Source organism: Drosophila biarmipes, chromosome 3L (genome assembly GCF_025231255.1).
Source record: "Drosophila biarmipes strain raj3 chromosome 3L, RU_DBia_V1.1, whole genome shotgun sequence".
Classification (NCBI taxonomy): Eukaryota; Metazoa; Arthropoda; class Insecta; order Diptera; family Drosophilidae; genus Drosophila; species Drosophila biarmipes.
In genome coordinates this window covers 6,329,632-6,349,522 of record NC_066613.1, presented here as the reverse complement: position 1 = coordinate 6,349,522, position 19,891 = coordinate 6,329,632, and the positions used below count along the sequence as shown (strand labels likewise).

Here is a 19,891-nt window from a genome sequence, read left to right as displayed (position 1 = left end):
ACGTTATTCATATCCATTACATAACAAATTTAACTTCCCCTTTATTTCCTTCTTGCTGTTCTCCAACTTTAACATTTCACTTGTAGAATGTAATTTTGTACAATCTGCTTTTCCTACAATCTAGACAATATTTCGAACCTTCCTAAAATCTTATAGCTTGTATGGTCTGAACCGACAACGTTTAGACCACCCTTAAAAACCATAAAAAATGTTTCGCTTTTGGCAAAAGTTTTTGTGTGGTTACTTGTGTTGTGCAAATGGTTGTATTTTATTTTCTTTGCTTTAGTGTTTCCGTTTGGTTTTCAATTTTAAAAATTCTTCGATATTCGGGATTTTAGTTTGCTTTACACTTATATGACTTGGCATTCGGTAATTAAGTGGTATGTTTGTTTATATTAGGGGCTTTCTTTCGCGGCATTCGCTCCGCAACTAACAAACTTTACAATTATAAACGATTTCGAGTTTTAGTAAAAATTTAAAACTAAAAATAAAACTGTATGCCTAGAAAACGGTTTAAAGTTAGGTTGTTTACTTTTGTTTCGGATTTCATATATTTATTCTCTTGACTTGGCTTAAAAGTTAAATACAAACATGTACACTGCGTATATATAAATATATTTTATATATTTTAGTTTTCATTCTTTTTGTATAGTTGTAGTTGGTTTGCGTGTGGATAACATTGGATTTTTTTGCATTCGACCTTAAAAATGTACTAAACATTAATTTATTTACGTGGTATTAATTAATATGTGTACGTTGGGTATTCCTCAAGACTTTGTACATTCTTAAAGTTTGAATTCGTACCCCTATTCAATAAGCGGCTCATATGTATGTGTTCGGGTGTTTTGTGTGGGAACCAAGTTGGGAAAGCCTTTGGCGTTAGGCCGCCTCCTCATCGTCTTCTCCCCCGGTCTCAACGTCCTCCTCGGCCATCTCCTGGTCGCGGTGCTGCACCACCTCCACCACAGAGACCGCCTCCGCCGTGGTCGTGGTAGATGTGGAAGAACTGGTGGTGCTGGCCGGGGACATGTTGTCCGGATTGACCGCCAGGCAAATGGGCGGCGGCGATGTGGTGACGGCCGCTGCAAGGATCTCCTGTCTTGGCGGCAGCACAAAACTCTTACCGCCCAGCTGCTCTCATTTGAGTCCCGTGTCTGACGGGGTCCAGCGGTCGAACTCGATACCGGAGTCTGGCGAGACGCCGGTGGCCTTGGCCAGGTGGGCGGCCATAAAGCCACCGGTTTGCATGCACTTGCAGTCCGGGGCGATGCAGTTGCACGAGAACTTGGAGCCGCGACCGCAGCGCGAAGCCACCACACTGGGATTCGTCGACATGGCATTGGACACAGTACCGGAGGACGCAGATGCAGGTGCCAGAGCCACATTGGTGTCCATCGCCTGCTCGTCACCGGGACTCAGGCGCAGTTGGCTCTCGAAGGACTGCAGTTGCTGCATGAAGTGGAAGTTGGGCGACACATCCGGCTTCCGGTCCCGCACCATCATGAAGGCGTCGTTGAGACTCAGGCCACGGGTGTGCATCAAGTAGGCGAGCGTCACGGTCACCGAGCGCGAGACCCCGGCCAGGCAGTGGACCAGCACTGCCGAGTTGGCGGACCGCGCTTCCTCTGTGGGTTTCGGGAAAGAACAGAGCATTAGTTTGGATTGGCAGAGCAGGATGATATCATGGGCCTTCAATCAGGCCACAAAATTACATTTACATTTTACTTTTTATTAAAAAAATAAACAATTGAAGAGGCATGGCACTATGATCTAATGTGTTGAAAAATAAACATGAATTTCGATGTATGTTTTCTAAAGCACACATTTATGGTATTGTTAGTCTCTGTGTTTCATTAATATTCGTAATTTAATCTTTAATCATTAAAGAAAATTATTAAAACAAAGTTTATTTTCATCTCTAAAGCGAATTTGCATCACATATTTATTTCTATTTATTTATTACCTATAAACTGTATGGCATCTGGAAAATGCATGGCCAAATCTTGTGAGTAATGATCGGTGATCGGGATTTGCAGATACTTGATGATGCCCGACTTCTCAAACTCATTTGGCAAATCTGGTGTCACATTCAGCACGTACTGCAAAGTTAAATTAAATGAGTTAGCAAATGATTTAGGCTGATAAAGCTACCAGGACTCACCTTAATATTGTACTTTTGCAACGCATTCGAGTCGCAGCTGTGGGTGGCATTTCCCAGGAACAGTAATCCCGGAATTATCTCCACAGGCGCCTCGTTGTAATTATGATGGTGGTGGTGGTGGTAGTGCCCGGTGCTCTCGCAATCCGACGATTCTGCCGAGCTGCTGCACGCTGAGTCGGAATGCGTTGTGGAAATGCGTAGGGATCTAAACCGAAATGCACAAAGGTTAATCAAGGGGTTTCCAGGAACTCGTTATAAAGGGTGAGATTGATGCACTTCATTTAATACATTTCTGTGTAAGCTAAAAATATTTATCACAGAGTGGTGTTCAAGAAAATCAGTCCAACTGATTATCGGGGGTGTTTCTGGGCAGACACTAGGCAATCTTCATTTAACTTTTCCCTTTAAATTATCTCTACTTCAGAGTGAAGACGTAACACCTACCTTAGACCCATAAGCTGATCGGTCTGTACATTGCGACTAGATTCCATTTCGTTGTTGTGCCCCTGGTTATCATCCTCGCACCATTCCGGAAATGCTTGGCGAAAACTGGAGAAGCCATCTGCAAGATAGAAAAACGAGAGGGGTACTTTAGAGTGCTTTTTGAACTGAGCGCTAGAAAAAGCCTCTGGAGCCTCTGGAGCCTCTGTTGCCTCTTTTGGCCAGCATGTCATTTGAGGCCTCTGGAATTTGACGTTCGTTATGCTTGGCCGAGTGTAGCTTTTCGGTCTTTCGTCTTTGGTAAGGCAACACCTACATGTTGCCATTAACCCAACCTAGCCCAAGTATGCGTGAAATTCTTGCAAGCGAATCATTCATAGAAAGGGAAGAAGGAGAAGTGAGTCAAAAGGGCTGGAGCTGGGGGAGTAATGGAGATCTTCTGCTTTTCCAATTGGAAGCGGAAGTGCGACTGCCCGTATCAAAGGAAATGCTGCTTCTATATTTATAAGCTTGAGATTGGTATGGGAATTGTCATCGGAAAGGCAAACGGCAACTGCTCATCAGCATAACGCAAAGCGGAAGCTTACAATTTTCTACTTGGCGCATATTAAATGCGAAAAACAGCAAATTGAATGAAACGGAAGGCGCGCAGAGGTTCAGCCACTATCAACCTATGGCCGGCCAACGGGTGGTATACGCACTCCGCCGGCTCAGTCTGCAATCTTCGCAGAATTTTAAAAATAGCCCGCGATACAGCCTGGCCGAAAGGCAGGAAAAGCCAAAGGGGAGGCTATTTTTGTACCGACTGCGACGCGGCCATGGCCATGGATATCAATCCGCAGGGTGACATAGCAAACTGCATTTGATAGCTATTTCCTGCTCAAACTTGGACTAACGCTGAGTTCCTTCGTATTTATCGGGAGGAATCGGTGGAAGTCAACGCTCAGGGGAGCTTAATACCACGGAGTTGTGGGATACACTTTTCATCGAAAGAGGCACTCGTCGCGGTTTTAAGGTGACATAGACGCCTTTTTTAAAATAATCCTATCCTAGTTTTTGACCTGATTTTGTATTATTTAATTCCATGTTGATTATAGTATATAGTTACTTCTAGCTATACCTCATTTACCCAACCTACATTCAGTAACTCCCACACAGAAACCGTAACCTCCCCTGCAATCCCAACCAGAACCCCCAATTAATTTACCGCTACAGGTAACTTTCCCTACAATAAACTGGCAGTTGTATATAATCACCATTTGTATCTGGTCGTACGGGCAATCGTTTCCCCTCGATTCCCCAATGTTGTACTCTCATATGGCTTATAATCACACACAGATACAGTGCGAGTGTGTGGCAGTATCTATATCTTTATAATTTTTTTGTATTTTTTGTCACGTTCTGTGTCACACTTGTGAGTGCTTTTGTGTTTAGATTGTTTCATTGATGAGTTCACACAAAACAAAGAGAAAACAAAGCCACGAAAACAAACGTGAATAACAGTGGAAACGACCTTCAAAACGTTGGAAATGTAAACTTGAAAAAAGCGCGTCAACAAATTGCTGAGCTGAACAAAGCGCACACTAAATGCGAGCAAACAAAAAGTGCCTTTGAGTATATTTCATATCTGTTAGAAAACCGGATTTTGGCAACATCAGCACACCTGGAACTGATGAAAGCGCCCGGCGAGCCACTAAGCCAGCAACCCACTTAATCAACTCATCAGCCTCGCCCCCACAGTGTTCCAAATTTGGTGCTATTACTTATAAATTTTTAGCTATGTATGTAAAACGGAGACAAGTTTGGGGGTTTAAGCGATTTGTTCCGCTCTTTCATTGTTTTTTGGGTGTTCGTTTTTTATTACACTTTTGTCATCAAAAAAACATTTAGTGGTTTTTTGAACGATTCGCAACGCTAATTCATTGTTTTGGGGAGAGAAATATTTCAATTAATTTTTGTTGCCCCCATTTTATTTTCCTTTATATAACTCAGTTTGATTGTGTATTCTTCTTGTAAGATTGGTTTTATTTTCGGTTTTTACTTTACTAATGTTTAAAATTGTATTTTTAGCCTAATGTATACTATCTTCAATTATTTTTGTTATCACTTAAGTCTGAGAGTAACTTGGAAACCTTTGTTCCGCTCATTCATTATGCCTTTTATTTGTTTGATTTTAATTATTGTGTGTATAACCTTTTTATACTACTTTTATTTTTCCTGCTTATCGGGCTCTCTCGCCAGTGTTGTTTATCTGCGTGTGTAAATATAAAAAATACACGAGCCGCAAAAAAGACAAAACGTGAGTTAAATAACTTTTAGCTCACTTCGCTGGGTTTCTCGACACTGCCGCAGATACCCGAGCTCCCAGATACGAGCGCACACCCACAACCGCAGCGTATTCATTCACAGGTACCACTTCAGAACCCCGGTCCCCGAGCTCCCCGAGCGCCCCTTTCACCCCTTTTGCTCCCAACGGATATGACGTAGGCGCGACTTCTACGCTTTTTCTATTTTGCCGCATGAAAACAGTTAGAGAAGTGTTTTTCGAGGGGGAGCCCTTGTATGGTTTGCCATTCTGTGGGCGTTCTTCGAGTGTGTGCCTTGTTTAATTCATTTGCGGTTTCAGATGACGCAGATCCCTTAAGTGGAACAGTGGATGCAGAACCCGATACGCGACCAGACCGCGACACCGAGTCCGTGCCCGTGCCCGTGCCGAGTCCCCAGCGAATCGCGGAACCCGTCGGTTCGGCCATTGATGGGTTCCGCAGAGCCCCAAGCCGGAAGTGGAGCACATGCATGCAGCGGATCACGGCGCAGAGCGGGCATTTCTGTTCCCAGGTCTATTTATATGCCTTTGTTTACGCCGGTTCCGAAAGCTTTCCGCGGAAATTTAGAAATGTGTTTCGGAATTTGGGAGGAACTCAAAGGAAACAATATGTTTCAACGCGGATAAATGTTAAATGCTTCGTATTGTTGGGTTTAGCATTGATATCTGGGGAAATATTAATTCACCACTTTGACTTTACTAGACTAACATTGTACACATACAGCTTTGCAAAAATATATTTCAACATATTGGGAAGTATTACGAAACACTTTTAAAATACAACCAAATCTAGGTTTAAAATTGTATGAGAAACTTGATTAAAATTCCCATTTTTGTTCCAAAACCATTTAATTTTTAGTTTAAAAACTCAATTTTTTTCGAACTATTTTAAAATACTCCTCTATGCCCTTAAAGAAAGCTAAGATTTCATAATCGCCATGAGCCCCCTTTATTTCCCAATAATAACAACGTTAAAAACATTTCTAACACAGCACATTTTCAGAGCTTGCAGAGCCCATGTGCTCCCGGGCCTGGAATTCCAAAGATATTTGACTTTACATTTCCACCCATTATCCCGCCCCCTCCCCAGGTCGCCAATGCCTTTTTAATCACTCTCGGCCCATAAATTCCCCAGCCGCATTCCGTGCAGCGTAGCTCTTTTCTGCCGCAGTTTTCGAATTGTTTGTCGTAGGGATTACGGGCTGGGGGTTTTGGAGCGGAGGAAATCGATATTACGCATACGCAGTGTGTGCTGCGGTGGGCAACGCTGTTTACTCGCACCCAGGGCGCAGCGCATCCAATCTGGTGCTTTCTGGCCTGGCGAATGCATTCAGCCGGCCGTTGCACAATGCCAGATAGTCCGACACTCGGCACTATAAATACATGGTGCCCATGTGTACAGCGCTGTATGTACGCACGCATGGGGGCTCTGGCGAGGCTCTGGGTGGCGGAATGGGGAGTGCCGGCATGAATGAAAAACCAGACCACGAGACAACGCCTGCAGTTCAATGCTGTTTGTCAATGAGTCAGTAGTCCGCAGTCGTCGCTTTCCGATTTCAGCTGGAACGGGCAGGGCGTCGGGCGACGGGCGACGAGCGACGAGGAAGAGCCGTAAAACACGACGCAACCATAATGCGAGTCCCATTTGGGGGCCCATATCCATTAGCCACATGCATATAGAGCATTTAGTATCTCCCATCGATGTGGGCGGGTGCACGTGTTTCCCCACCCAACGTGGCCCCAATTTTGTTTACATTTTTCCTCTTCCCCCAAAAAGTTTTAATTTTTTATGTCTTTCACTGAGGGAAAATGACAGAAGTCTTCTGCATTCCCTATTTATAATTCGAATATAAAATAAAATTATTATCTTTGATACAATTTAGTTTTCCCCGCAATAATTAGAACTTGGTAGTTACTTTTATTCTATAAATTTTGAATTTCTGATTTATTTATTATGTCATGAGAGTATGTAGAATATCACCTCAAAACTAACACCAAGTTATACAATCACCATAAAAGATGTGTAACTTAAGGAGAAGAATTTCAAAGATATAATATTTTGTTTGTTTATCTGTGCTCTTATTCATGACGGCACCATATTTCCACCCTGGCATAAACAAAGTACAGAGGAAAATGTGGAAAAATCCGGGAAGGAGAAAACTTGGGGAAAATATTAATGCCCGCCACTTCCGCCTGCGTTCATTTCGAAGAAGCGATGGCTGGTTTTCCAATCGTTGCATTTTGCCGCCGATGAGAATAATTTCTTAATCAACTGCCGCTCGTGTTCCTCTTTCTCGTCTGAAAGCGTTGACATTTTAACTACTTGTACTCGTGTTAAGGAACGGAAGTTGATTGATTACAAGATGATTGATTGATGGGAGGAGCGGCAGAGACACGGAAAGCGACTTGCAAATGTCAGACGTTCATGCTCCCCTCGGCTGCACTTGGACTGCCCTTGGCCATTTCGCCGGAGGTAAAAAGCGGAAATTACGGCGGGGTTTGCATGTGAGGACCCCCGGAGTTACCTGGCATTTAGCGAATATCACACGGCCAGCGCGGGGCGGTGAATATTTAAGGGCACTTTCGAAATATTGATTCGGTGAAAGTTGCAAGATAATCAATCAAAGCGTTTGACACTGGCTTGTGATCGATAGATTACCACAAGCTGGCTAGGCCTTGAATATTTAATCATCTTGGAATTTAGGTGATATTTACTCCCAATTAGTTACCAAAAAATAAGTTTTTGCCTTTGTTACAAAAGTCTGTTTTAATTAAGGTGCTTATTCAGGGAAAATGTTATGCATGTTATGTTGGTCTACCAGAACGTTGGCATCGACTTGGCATATGCTTGTTTCACTGTACCTGGCCATTCAACTTGCCCGGGCACTTGACGTAACTGCCAAACGGGCAAAATACTACAGAAATATAAAATCCGAGCTCGAGCCGCTGCTGCTGCTTTTTTCGTTTCTTGCTACCGAGGCTGTTGTGTCGGTTGTTGTTGTGGGAGTCGTCCACACCGGCTAACCTGCCTCTGAAAATCCCCCGCCCACGGCCACCAAGCCAAAAATGAACGTAACAACTGCAGCAAACAACACAAAATTCTAAATAAATGCCTCGCCCACAAGAAAATGTTATTGTATGGAGAAAAATATATAAAAAGGCGGGGGCAGACCTCTTAGAAACTCAACCGAAAATAAATATGTACGCGTAGCCTGGACCCGAACTTCGGCACACAGCTTTTTATGCTGCTGCACCTGACACAGAGCATCCGTATGTACTTCGAGCTCGGGCCTGTGTGGGTGGGAAAGTGAAAGAGTTTTCCTTTATGTAAGCCGCCTTGCCAGCCGCTTTTATGAATGAACCCAGCCGGAATAACGAAAGTCGAGGAGAAGGCGAGCCAAGCCAAGTGGCAACTTTGCACGCAACTATTTGCTCAACAACCCACGACAACATATTTGCATGGAAAATGAGCCAGACCCCCATAATAGTTAAAGTCCATTTTCATTCCATTTCATTCATTCATGCATTCAATTAAGTTTTACGTTTTCCTCTCCCCAATTTGCTGCAATTGAAGGGGGGACACTACGAAGAGCCGGCGAAAGAGTGAGGTAGGTTTCGGCACGGAAAGAAAAACGTTGCATGTTGATATATAACAGTCTATTATGGTCTATCTCTTATACCTATGTGTCGGATTTGTGTACTCTTTCACAGGAAATAACATGTACTTCTTGAAGTATTACTTATTTTGAATGTATAACCTGTATACCGACGTCTAATGCTAATAATGCATGTGTAGTACCTTTTTTCCAGTGGATCCCGCAATGTGCGACAGAGTATTTTCCTTCAGCTTTTCGCAGCCATTGTTGCCACTTCCGCATTGCAAGCAACAGGAGAATAGAATGCGGCCGACATGAGAGACTGAGCTTAGTCACCGCATCAGTTGCTCGCTTAATCAGTTAGTCACCCGCTCAATACGGACTGGCCGACCAAGTGGATAGCTAAATAAGCTAGTTAGGCGTCCGTTCTACATCGCAGTACGAACTAATGGCTGGTGGTTGCAAATGAGCCGAGGGGTGCGATGGTTAGCGACAAAGCCGATGGAACATCAGAGGAAGTTCGCTTGGGGAATCGAGTTTTACCTATTTCTAATATGGTTGGTAGAGATCGTCTCAACAGATTTACTTGCTACACAATCAACAATGCCCTTTTTATCCCATTAGCACCCATTTGTCCCCCTTCGTTCGTTATGTAAGCTCCTCTATTTGTTTGCCGAGTTGTTCAGCAATTAAACTCGCCCGGCTGCTAAACTGTTTGGCCAAGAGTCGACTCGTCTTTAAGCACTCCCCAGATACACATATAGTCCGCTTACAAATTTCCCTGCCCAGACACACAAATCTAACGCAATCGAGCAGGCTCTGTGAGCCTCACATCGCGTTCCATAAATTCTGGGGACACCCATCTAATGACCCTCTAATGGGCGCGGGGTGAGGAAGGGTTTGCTGTGGGGCCGGGGATTACCTTTGGCATCCGTGCTCGGGTCGCTGGCGAAATGTCAAATTGCGTAAGCCAATCAATCAAAATGTAAATAAGCAAAAACCTAATTTTGGTCTAGGCACGCCCCGAAAATTTCCCAACCCCACGCAGGACCGCTTCATCCCTTGGGGAGCTGGGAGCTATAAATAGCAGGAAGCCGCAGCCTTGCCAGCAATACGTTGCCCCAGGCCCCATTTCGGGTCCGAGTCCACACTCGGAGAACATGGGTATCGGGGTGGAATTTTAAATTTAATTTAAGGACATTACGGTCAGAAAAGTTGGCTGAGTTCAGTAGAACCAATGTTGTTTAATTTGAAGTTGTACTATACAAAGGGCACATAGATTGTACAGTTCTCTGATTTTTTTGCTGCTCTATTATTATTTTTTAGGGAAAGAGGTAACCCTTTTTCCTCAGTGCACACACAGATCCTTCTTTCTGGCTTCTAACTTCTGCGGATGCCGCATTATTAATTAATTATATTGCGCTGTATTTGCTTGAAAATGGCAACTGACAGTGTTGGCAGTGGTGGCGAAATTCGGCAACGTTGCGCATCGGAAAAGCGGGCCAATCCGGGATATTGAAGTGGGCCGGCGCTCTGTAAGCGTGCTGTGTCCTGCGAGTGGGTTTGTGGTGGGTCGGTTTTGGAGCGAGGCCTTGCAAATGGGTCAAGTTTAATGTGCAGCCTCCGCCTGCTGCATCCTCCGATGCTTTCCGTAATTGCAGGGGATACACTTTATTATTCCGCCCTGCCTGGGAGTGCAACAAGTAGTGGCATAGATACAAATATATATGTAAGGCTCAGGGCCCTGGCTACTTCCCAAGCTGCTCGTTTTCTACCCATCAGTTGCGTAGTTTAAAGAACGTATGGCTCCATTTAGCTTTTACATGCTAGAATGACTTAACGTTCTAAGTCTTCGCTTACATTTAAATAATTTAAGGAATAGGTAACATTTCTATAAAAATAGGTATAATTTTACGAATACGATCAGGGTTTTTAAGATTGTTGACAAGACAACTCAAGAAAGATGGACTGTGTTTTCCGGTATTGATTTTCTCTCTGAAAGACAGCTTGCACACCAAGTAATAATAAAAAAGTAAAACGCACTTTGGTCCAAGACCGGGTCCCCAATCCCCAATCCCCTTTGCCCCCACCACCCGCTGGGATGTCCAAGGCACAAGCGACCCGCTGGGCGGACAAATAACAAAAGACAGCCACGACGACAGCGGCATTTGCACGGTAGCATTTATCCTACTACAACATCGTGCGTTGAATTTCATTTCGAATTGAAATGCTGAAAGCGCAGGAAGGCACATAAGAAATGAAAACAGAATGTCGGGGGAGGTCCCAGGGATTTTGTAAATATTGCATATGCGCCAAGTGAATAAAGCACAGTGGAGTTCGGCTAAGGAAGAAACTTACTCAAGAATATAACTCAATAGAACGGGGTTTATCGTTTATTTAAGGTAAAAGTGCTCGTGATTGGTCGCTCCGACACTGCATAATGAAATCGAACGCTTTTTTAGCCAAATTAAATTACAATTTAAGGTTCAGCAAGAACTTTTTGAATGCAGGGAACCCCACTGCTTCGCGCTGCGTTTCAATCTTTCAAATGGGAAATGACATCGCAACGGAAGCTTCTTCCTTCCCTTCAGCGCCCTTTTTCATTTGGAGAAGTTTATTGCGAGAAGAAAGGGACCAAAAAGGACACAATTCTCGAGGGACAGGAATTGTGCTGCATTTAACGTAAGTGAGAGTGAGTGAGAAGAAACGGCTGCCATCCAACTGAAGCGAATCGAATAGGCAATGCTCTAAATGTATACATAAATTTGAAACAATATTTGAAGTATCTTGTACTTTATTTTGTGTGTAATTGAATTCAAGAGTAAAAAAGTAAAGATGCCCAATCCCAATACGTCTTCCCTCTCCCTCACACTTGGCTTCTTCTGCAGCTGTTCCCATTCTTCTGCTGGTTCTTCTCCACCCTTTCCGATTCTTCGGCTGCCGTTTGAGGCTCGTTCTCTCCTCGGTTTGGAATCTGTAGCTAATTTGCACTTTGATGAAATGCGTTCAGCGCTGCTCTGTTTCCGTTTCTGGTTCCTCTCTTCTCCTCATTTCTCTGCGTTGCTGTAGTGGCTGCCATTACTGTAGATTTATGCATGCAGGCGCAGCGACTACAACTTTTAGCTCCATTTCATTTCGATGCCCTCTTCTCCAGTTCCAGCTTTCCTCTCTGCGCGACAGACCGAAGTTGTTGTATTTTTGTTGCCGCTTGCTAATTCCGAGAATACAACAATTTACGCGTCGTCCCCCGCTAAGAAAAAATGAAGAATTGAACGAAGGGAAGCGCGTCTCCGCCCCTGCTTCTTCCACATTCTTCCATTTGCAATGCGCCGTTGGTTACCGATTCCCCTCCACGAGTGCTCGTGTGAGTGTTTATGTTATACGCGCCCTGGAAACTTCCGTTGAACGTTGAGGTATGCAGCGCGAAAAGAGAGTGGGCGGAGAAGGGGGAGGGGCGAGTGGGGCAGGGAGACAACACGCCCGCACAAATTTGACCGGAAGTCTTTGTTATTGCCTGAGCTTTGCTGTTACTGTTGTTCTTCCCGCGACTGTCAACGCTGGAATGTTGCAAGTACAGTCGTACTTCTGCAAGTGGAACTCGTACTAATCTTTTCTAACTTTTGCAGGGTTCTTGACTTGACTTTGATTGGACAACGGCAATTTCAGTATTTTAAAACTTTTTTTGGTGAAGTTTACATACATTATTAAAGGATTAATTTGGTTTTATAATTTAGAATCCCTTATGGGATCCCCAATTTTTATTTTAGTAATCGCAATGATTTGGAATAAAATAATCAAATTTTTTATTATCGCTTTGCAACAGCTTCACTGCAGGGGGCCTCAAATATTTGCACAGCCTCTGAAGGGGCGTTCTTCGGTGTGGGGCTCGCCGTTAGCCGCTAGTTAAGTTATCCGTTCTCAACGCCTGCTTAATTACAATTACGGCCCACACAAACTTTGACCCAAATCTACGACTAGCTGCAAAAACAACATTTAAAGTCTGCGGCCGTAGGCTGGGAGTCGGAGGAGATCGACTGACCGCCTTGCCCCCTCCCCTTCCCCCTCACTGGGTTGTCAAATGCTGTCGCTGTCTCCCTTCCACTCGCTTCCTCTCCCCTGCCCCACATCCCCTCTCGCTCACACCGCCGCGGACTGTGATTGCTTTATAAGATGCTGACGCCAACTCCAATTGGAAAGATGTCCGCCTGTCTTTCCTCTCACTTTGCATGTGGGCATGCGACAAAAACAACAAGCCCCGCAACAACAAGACTACAAAGTACGTTCGGCGCGCACAGTGGGGCAAGTCGGCGGTGTTCAGCAGTTATTTGATTGCAGGTTCATTGGTCGTGTGAATGGTTATGATGAGTTTAAATTTATTGTTGATCAGATTATCTGTCTTATCTTTGATGGGAATCTACTATTTATAAGCCTACTCTTACTCCCTTAGATCTCACAGTGCACCGAGCTCGGCTAGCATGTGATCTCCATGACCCATTCCAGCCCACTGTATCCGCGGACAAATTTGGCCCAACGGCTTTTTGGCACGTAGGTGGGCAACCCAGCCAACTGTCTCAGCCTCTCGCTTATTTTATTTTGCGGCTGAGTTTTTCGGTTAAGGCAGACCAGTTGGCAGAGTCGCCTCAATGGAGAAGAAGAGAGGGGGAGGTGCCGGGGTGAGAAAACCCGCAGGGGGAGGGGTTGCTGGGAGCCACAGCCTTTGCGATGAGTTATCATGAAATCGTAATGAGAGACGGTCCACTCGGTTGGCCTTGGGATTGTGCCACGTGTTACTTTACTTCCCACAGTCAAGCCTCGACAGTACCACTCTCCTGGTGTCCAGAAAGGGGTTAGTTCTAAAATATTAATGGTTACCAAGCTGCCAATTTGCAAAGCCTGAGAATCACTACTTCTCTTAAGCAGGTATATTTTTTTGTGCACCTCAGGTTTTTTTGAAATTATTTGAGTAGGTGTAGGGGATTTTGGTGAAGTTTCCCTGTGGCTCGGGAATGTTCGAATTGGTGAGGAGAAAATGCAGTGGAAAACATTTGAGAAAATGTTGGCCGGGGCCCAAAAACAATTTCAAAGCCGACCCGTCGCAGGCCAAAAACTAATAAACCAACAAAAAGCGGCAGCAACGAATTCGTTAAAAACAGCAAATGAGGCAAACAACACTCCGAATCGGAGAGTCGGAGAAAAGCCAGTTGGGAAAAGCCAGTGGAAATGCAGGCGGCTCGCCGCGAAGTGGTTTTTTATGGCGCATGCGCAGCAGCTCGGGTTCAATCTCTATAAAAGGGTCGGCTGCCAACAGAGCGGAGCTTTGTATCCGCCTGGCCATAAAAACGCACGAAGCAAGGCAGAAGACTCAAAGTGAAGCAGACGAGCTCGGCTCCTCTCCGCGCGATCTCCCGGTCGCCCAGTCTCCAGTCTCCAGTCCCCAGTCTCCGGAGAGCGATGCACCGTTCATTGACTCTTCTCCCGAGGAGAGCGCGCGCCCGCGCGCCCGCCACGGTGGTTCGGAACTCTGCTAGGCCTAATTGAATTAAATTCCGTCAACGGAAATGCTTAGTTTACGACACACAGGCTGCAGTTGGGGGCACGGGTCCACATGCGCGGTCAACACAATAGTGTCATATATACAAGCGAATGTGGTCCCAATTTAGAGGAGTTTCAGCAGATAGAAAGCCCTCTCCGACGGCTTTTCGCAGTGAACAACCACATTTCATGCAAGTGCCACTAGTCACTCGACCTTGGCTGTGCTGGAGTGTTCGCCTCGCATTCTATCCTATATAGTTGTGCCCCAGTTGGCCCCGTCTTAATTGTTTTAATTCCGAGAAATGCATACAAAGTGGCATTTAATTAAAACGAATTTTACATCGCCAGTTGAGGCTGATTCCGCGTCTGCCCGCGATGCATTATGCATTTCCATGGCGCCCAGGGACTCCATAAAGTTTTCGTCCTGGTCCTGAACCTGAATCGGCAGAAAGGGAAGCAGCTTCTGCCTGTGGCACGGCGAAGGAGGCGGCGTCAAGGGCTGACAAAGACCGCGTAATTGGCCGGACTTGATTGAATTTCAAGGTTAATTGGTGGCCAAGAGGGCGAAACTTTGTTGCGCCCGGGATTGGTGGGAGCTTCTTGGCCAACCCTGCTGGGGCAGCTTAAGCTGATTACCGACGGTTGCTTGGCTGCGGCGGTCACCCGGAGACTTTCTGTTGGCCGGAACAAGGGATAAGACGGAGTGGCCATTAGGCGGTGGCACATAAAGTGCTCTAATGGACGCGGAACATGTGGTCTACAAGGTGAACACCGAATAAAGCGAAGTTTAGGTAGCCGGTTTAATCTTTTGGAGCTTATGTTCCTCAAAAGTAGCCACATCCACTCCATATTCAGTTGGGAAATTGGGTATTCCTCGAGTGCATCATCATTATTTACGTCCTCTTCCCGTCTTCCGCACTGGACTTCCTTCCCCCTTTTTGCAAATCTGCCCAGTTCCGTTTGCTCGCCAACCCAAACTTCCTGCCCCATTTCTAGTCGAAACCGAATCCGAGCCATAGATAGCCCCCGAACACAAGCAAATACTGGCGTACCGATACAGAATTTATGTGCCACAATTTCCTCTAACCCAGCTGCTTTTTGTGCATTTGCATGGCACACAAGCCCAACCCCATTGCGCGAGATAAGATAAGCCCGCCCAACAGTTTCCACTGAAATGTGAAAATCATTTACGGATTGCGGCCGAGTTGTGAAATTGACTTTGAATTCGATTCCGCTGGAAACACGCCTCACGATTCACTTACTATTTGCAAACATCAGGGAAAATCGTACAAATCGCTTTCGCATACTGCCCAAATTGAGAAATCGGTTTTACTGAGTGCGTTTCGGGAAACGCAATAAAAGTCGGTTGCTCATAAATGTGTCCATTCAAAATATTCCCTGAGGTCGGCGAATTCATTTACCATTTCGAGATCATTAAGGAAGACGGCCGAACAAAGCGGGCACTTCAGCAGCCGGAAAAACAATGGAATCCTTTAAAAGGTGACATGGATTTTCACGCTGTTACCTCTGCGCCCTCGCCCCTGGTCCCATTTTCATTTCCATTTCCATTCCATTCCGTGTTGTTTTTCGGGCAAATGTCAAGAGGTCTGGGTGTTTCCCTGGTATTGCCGGTCGTAAAATCTTTCCGGGACCAATTCGCCTAATTGCCCAAGCACAGGTAGACACCTCAGGATGCTCTCGGGCAGCCATCTCTCTCTGCCCCTTGGTGCCGTCTCTGTCCATTGCTTGACGTCACAGTCGGGAAGGCACCTTATGGTATGCTAATTTTTGGCCTTTCAAGTTCTATTTTTCTTTCGAAACGAAATCAGTAAACAAAGAAAAGTCTCCAGAAGGCGGGCGGAGGAGGCTGAAAAGCCGGTCCGTTTGTTGGCGCTCCATTGTCAATTTGCGATATTAGCGGACAGACACAAAAAGCATTTGGGTGGAGAACGTGCGTAGAGCTTCTTCGGGGGCAGGGAGGCAAGAAATATACGTATATCCACATAATCACAGTTCTGGCGGGTTGTAAGCGAGCGGAAATTGAAGTGATAAAAATGAAAACGAAGCCCTAGTCGGACAAGTCAGATAATTATGTATATACCTCGACTACCAGGCATATATGCACATAAATAGGCATATTCACTGCCACATAGAGGCAATTTATGCGGCTTTGAGTCATGGGAGTCGCGCGCGAGTCTCTGAAAAGCAATTGTGACGTTTTCTGAATGACACAAATCTATGGGAACAGCACAAAGTGTGTGGCCAACAATAGTGGGCAGACCCAAAGCTTCGACAGAACTGATGTTTATTTACGACTTCCTAAATCTTCGAATCGCCAAATGATTTTTAAAACACATTTACATTTAAATCGCCTTTTAATTGATATGGGGCAACCAGGCAGGGCGTTGTGTGTGTAAATAAAATGCATAATTGGAAAGGAATGCGGGGTGTTGATATGTATCCCCCGATGCGGCTGGCTTAATATTTTGTGCCAGTTTCAATATTGAGGCCTGCAATTGCGATAAAGGCAACAATAAACCATTCAGGGCGGAAGTTCGGCTGGCAATTATTTACATGAAGGTTCGTAGAACACAAAAGGGCATTTAACATGTAAGCCGATAAAAAACCTATGGCACTTTGTAAAATACATTTAAATATTTTGAATTCCCTAGTGGGCCTTGAAAAAATAAGCACAATAATGACTTCTTGCGCATTAAATTTTCCATCAATCAAGATCGTGTCAACCAAAAACAAGTTTAGGAAGGTGAAGTCTATTCATAGAACAAGTCCATGGTACCAGTACAAAACAAGATCAGTCGGACTATATTTAAATCTAATCTGGCGCTAGCGTTATCAGCACTACGGATTACACTATTCACTGCTCCCTTAGCATTTCTCAGTTTGTCCCCGCCCCAAGCACGCTGTTCCGCAAAAAGAGAAAATAATAACAAATAAATCCACGCAGATGTTTATTTATGGCTAGGCAGAGCTCGCCTGTATTAATTATATTCCGTCGACTTTGTTTTGTTTTGGTTTCTTCTGGCTTTCGGGCTAAAAATGCCGCGGGCGACGTTGGGGAAGTATAAATAAATTATGATTTTGTTAGGCCTAGGATAGGAATGCTCGCCGCTGATTTATGGGTCGTGTTGGGAAGTATCAGGTATTTCAAGCATCTGATACCACAACAATGATCAACAAATATCGAATTCTTTTGGCGGTTCGCGTATGTACCTCCTAAACAAATGATCATTTCCAACAGAAAGCAAGGCGACTGGTCCTAGCAGTACTAAAAACTAGGAATGTATATAGTTGGGAACAATATTTGCAAGACGGATGATAACAGGTCTGGAAATGGATTTGCTAATAATCAAATATAACCAATTGCTTTAAGGAAATTTTCGTTGAGTAATTCGGGATTACATTAAGAACTCAATTCGAAATATATTGTGAGCTTAGAAAAGTAGTTAGGCATTAGTCACTAAAGCAGTTTAATAAACTGCGACGTAAAAGTTTCTATTTTCGAAAACTCTTATCTGTTCTATGTTTTTTAGCAATACAATGTAGCAACACTGAAAATATATAGGAACTAATCTGATTTTTTAATAATCATTTTTATTAATATATATAAAGATATGCTCTTGAGTTCTAAATCGTTAGACACTTTGCATTGAATTATAGTTACTTGACCAAATATATGGGTAGTTAGGACTTACACTGGTTTGAAAGCTTATAGGCAGGATTTTTGCCAGCAGCCTGTCTTCTTTCAAAACACTTTTAGGTGTCCCCGAACTGCTTGGATGACTCACCTCGTAGGGCAACCACTCGGCAGCCGTCCTGCTTGAGGCGACGGTGCAGGATGCTGATGATGGAGTCCATGGCGACGGTGAAGGTTCCGGGTCCCGCGATTTCCGGGTTCTGGCCGGCCACGCCCTCGCCGTTGTAGAGGACGAACCAGCAGAGCTTGTAGCCCGTCTGGATGCGCTCCTTCAGCTCGGGCGACTTGATCGTGGAGGCCAGGTCGATCTTCCCGAGGGCCAGGCGCCGCAGGACGATGCTGGGGATGCAGAGGTTGACGGCCCCGCGGATGTGGGACTCACTGTACTCGTGGGAGCCGCGGCAGTCCAGGAGAATCAGCTCCTTGGAGTCCAGGGACCGCAGCTGCGACTGCAGCCACTCCTTGTTGCAACTCTCCTGCTCCGTTTCCGGCATTCTGAGGAATTCTCAAAGTCACGCGAAGACCCGAAGATTGGAGATTGGAAGTACAACTTTTCCCGTTTTTCTTTTCCTCCGCTTTATTCGTTACTTTTTTTGGTTACAACAAGTTTACATCATCTTTCTTCTTCTCTTTGCGCTGCTTCTCTTCTTCTTCTCTTCGTGCCCTGCGCTGATATTGGTATTAGTTGCTGTTGCACACACACGCTCGCAGGCTAAATCTTCGAAATCAGAGTGGAATTTTCTTGTTTTCCTCGCTCTGTGGAAACTGTAACTTGCACTGTTTTGGTTTTTTGGCTTTTCGATTTTCTCGCTTGCCGTTTTCTGTTTCTTTGCACTCCGAAATTCGTTTCTTTTTGCGTTTTGTTGTACGTACACACGCACACAGAGAGCGCGCCAAATCACAACCGTGTGTATGTTTCGCGTGTGTGAGAGTGGTTTTGTATTTTTTTGTAGGTGTGCTTCACTAAAACAACAACAGCCGTTCCGAATGGAATGAAAAAACGTGCGGTGAACGGGGAGAGAAACCTGTCGCGAGTAATTAAAACATCCGAAAATCGTTGAATATTTCCCAAACAAGAGCTTTTCGTTGGGGCATTACTTGTGCCTATCAAATATCCATATTTTGTGTTGATGTTTTTTCCTGAATGGCAAGCGAACTCACAAGCAGCGCGGGCGAATATTTATCGGGCAATAACAAAAAACGCGCTTCGCGGGTGGCTTAAATAGCCTCGGTGCTCTCCAAACACACTTGCACTTGCTCTCCTGAGCTCTCTCGGCCTCTCCGGCTCTCCAATTCCTCGTCGGAACTCGAAGAGCGCAGCGAGCTCCACCAACAATAACTTCTATTATTGTTAAAAGTAGACTGAGAAAGTCGTGTTTTAAAGTTACACTAAGTATGTATTTGTTTATATATTTTAAAAATATAGAGAGATGGGTATTGTAATTCCGAAACAAGTGCACATACACACTCAAAGGTAGAACGCACCCGCACACACAGGTACACGCAAGAGCAGCAGAGAGCAGAGCACAGTGGTCTCTCCAACTCTCCAAAAAGGTGAACAAGAGGCAGTGCACATAAGACCCACTAGAAAATTTGCTTCCATTGAAGACCGTCTGAAGAAAAGGAGACTGAACAACTTAATTATAATTCTATATTATAATATCTAATAAAAGATCAAAAAGATAAAAGTACCTTAAAACGGTATAACTGTATAACTTTTAACTACATTTCCCCCAAAAGCAAATCTTAGTATCAGAGAAACCGGTTTAAAAATAAGAAATCGAATTAGAACCAAAAATTCGATACAAAATCGTTTCTAACAATATTAAATTTGAATTATCTTGTAATGTTATAAGCCCAGATATGTAGGCTTTTTATTTTAATTGTTAGCCCCGAGAAACGGAAACCGTTGCCTATTTGTTGGCACTAACGTATGTGTGAATCATTTATATGGCCTTTTTGACATTATCCGCACAAATCGAAAACCCCATTAAAATCAAAATGAAACCGAATAAAGAGTCCGTTACTAAACTAACTCCGGTGTGTTGCATAAATTTCTTTCAACGGAATTCGGTTGGAATTGAACCAATAAAATAAAAATACAATACTTCTTTGGTAGA

General features: G+C 44.5%; 1 protein-coding gene across 1 annotated transcript; it reads right to left on the bottom strand.

Annotated features, from left to right (window-relative positions):
• Positions 1–244: 244 nt before the first annotated feature.
• Positions 245–18,975, bottom strand: LOC108035917 (dual specificity protein phosphatase Mpk3). Its single transcript, XM_017111693.3, has 5 exons — positions 17,863–18,975; positions 2,606–2,723; positions 2,162–2,366; positions 1,964–2,099; positions 245–1,625 (listed from the first exon to the last, which is right to left on the bottom strand). Exons 1-5 carry the CDS (start codon positions 18,263–18,265, stop codon positions 1,138–1,140), a joined length of 1,350 nt encoding a protein of 449 aa, XP_016967182.1. The 5' UTR covers positions 18,266–18,975; the 3' UTR covers positions 245–1,137.
• Positions 18,976–19,891: the final 916 nt, after the last annotated feature.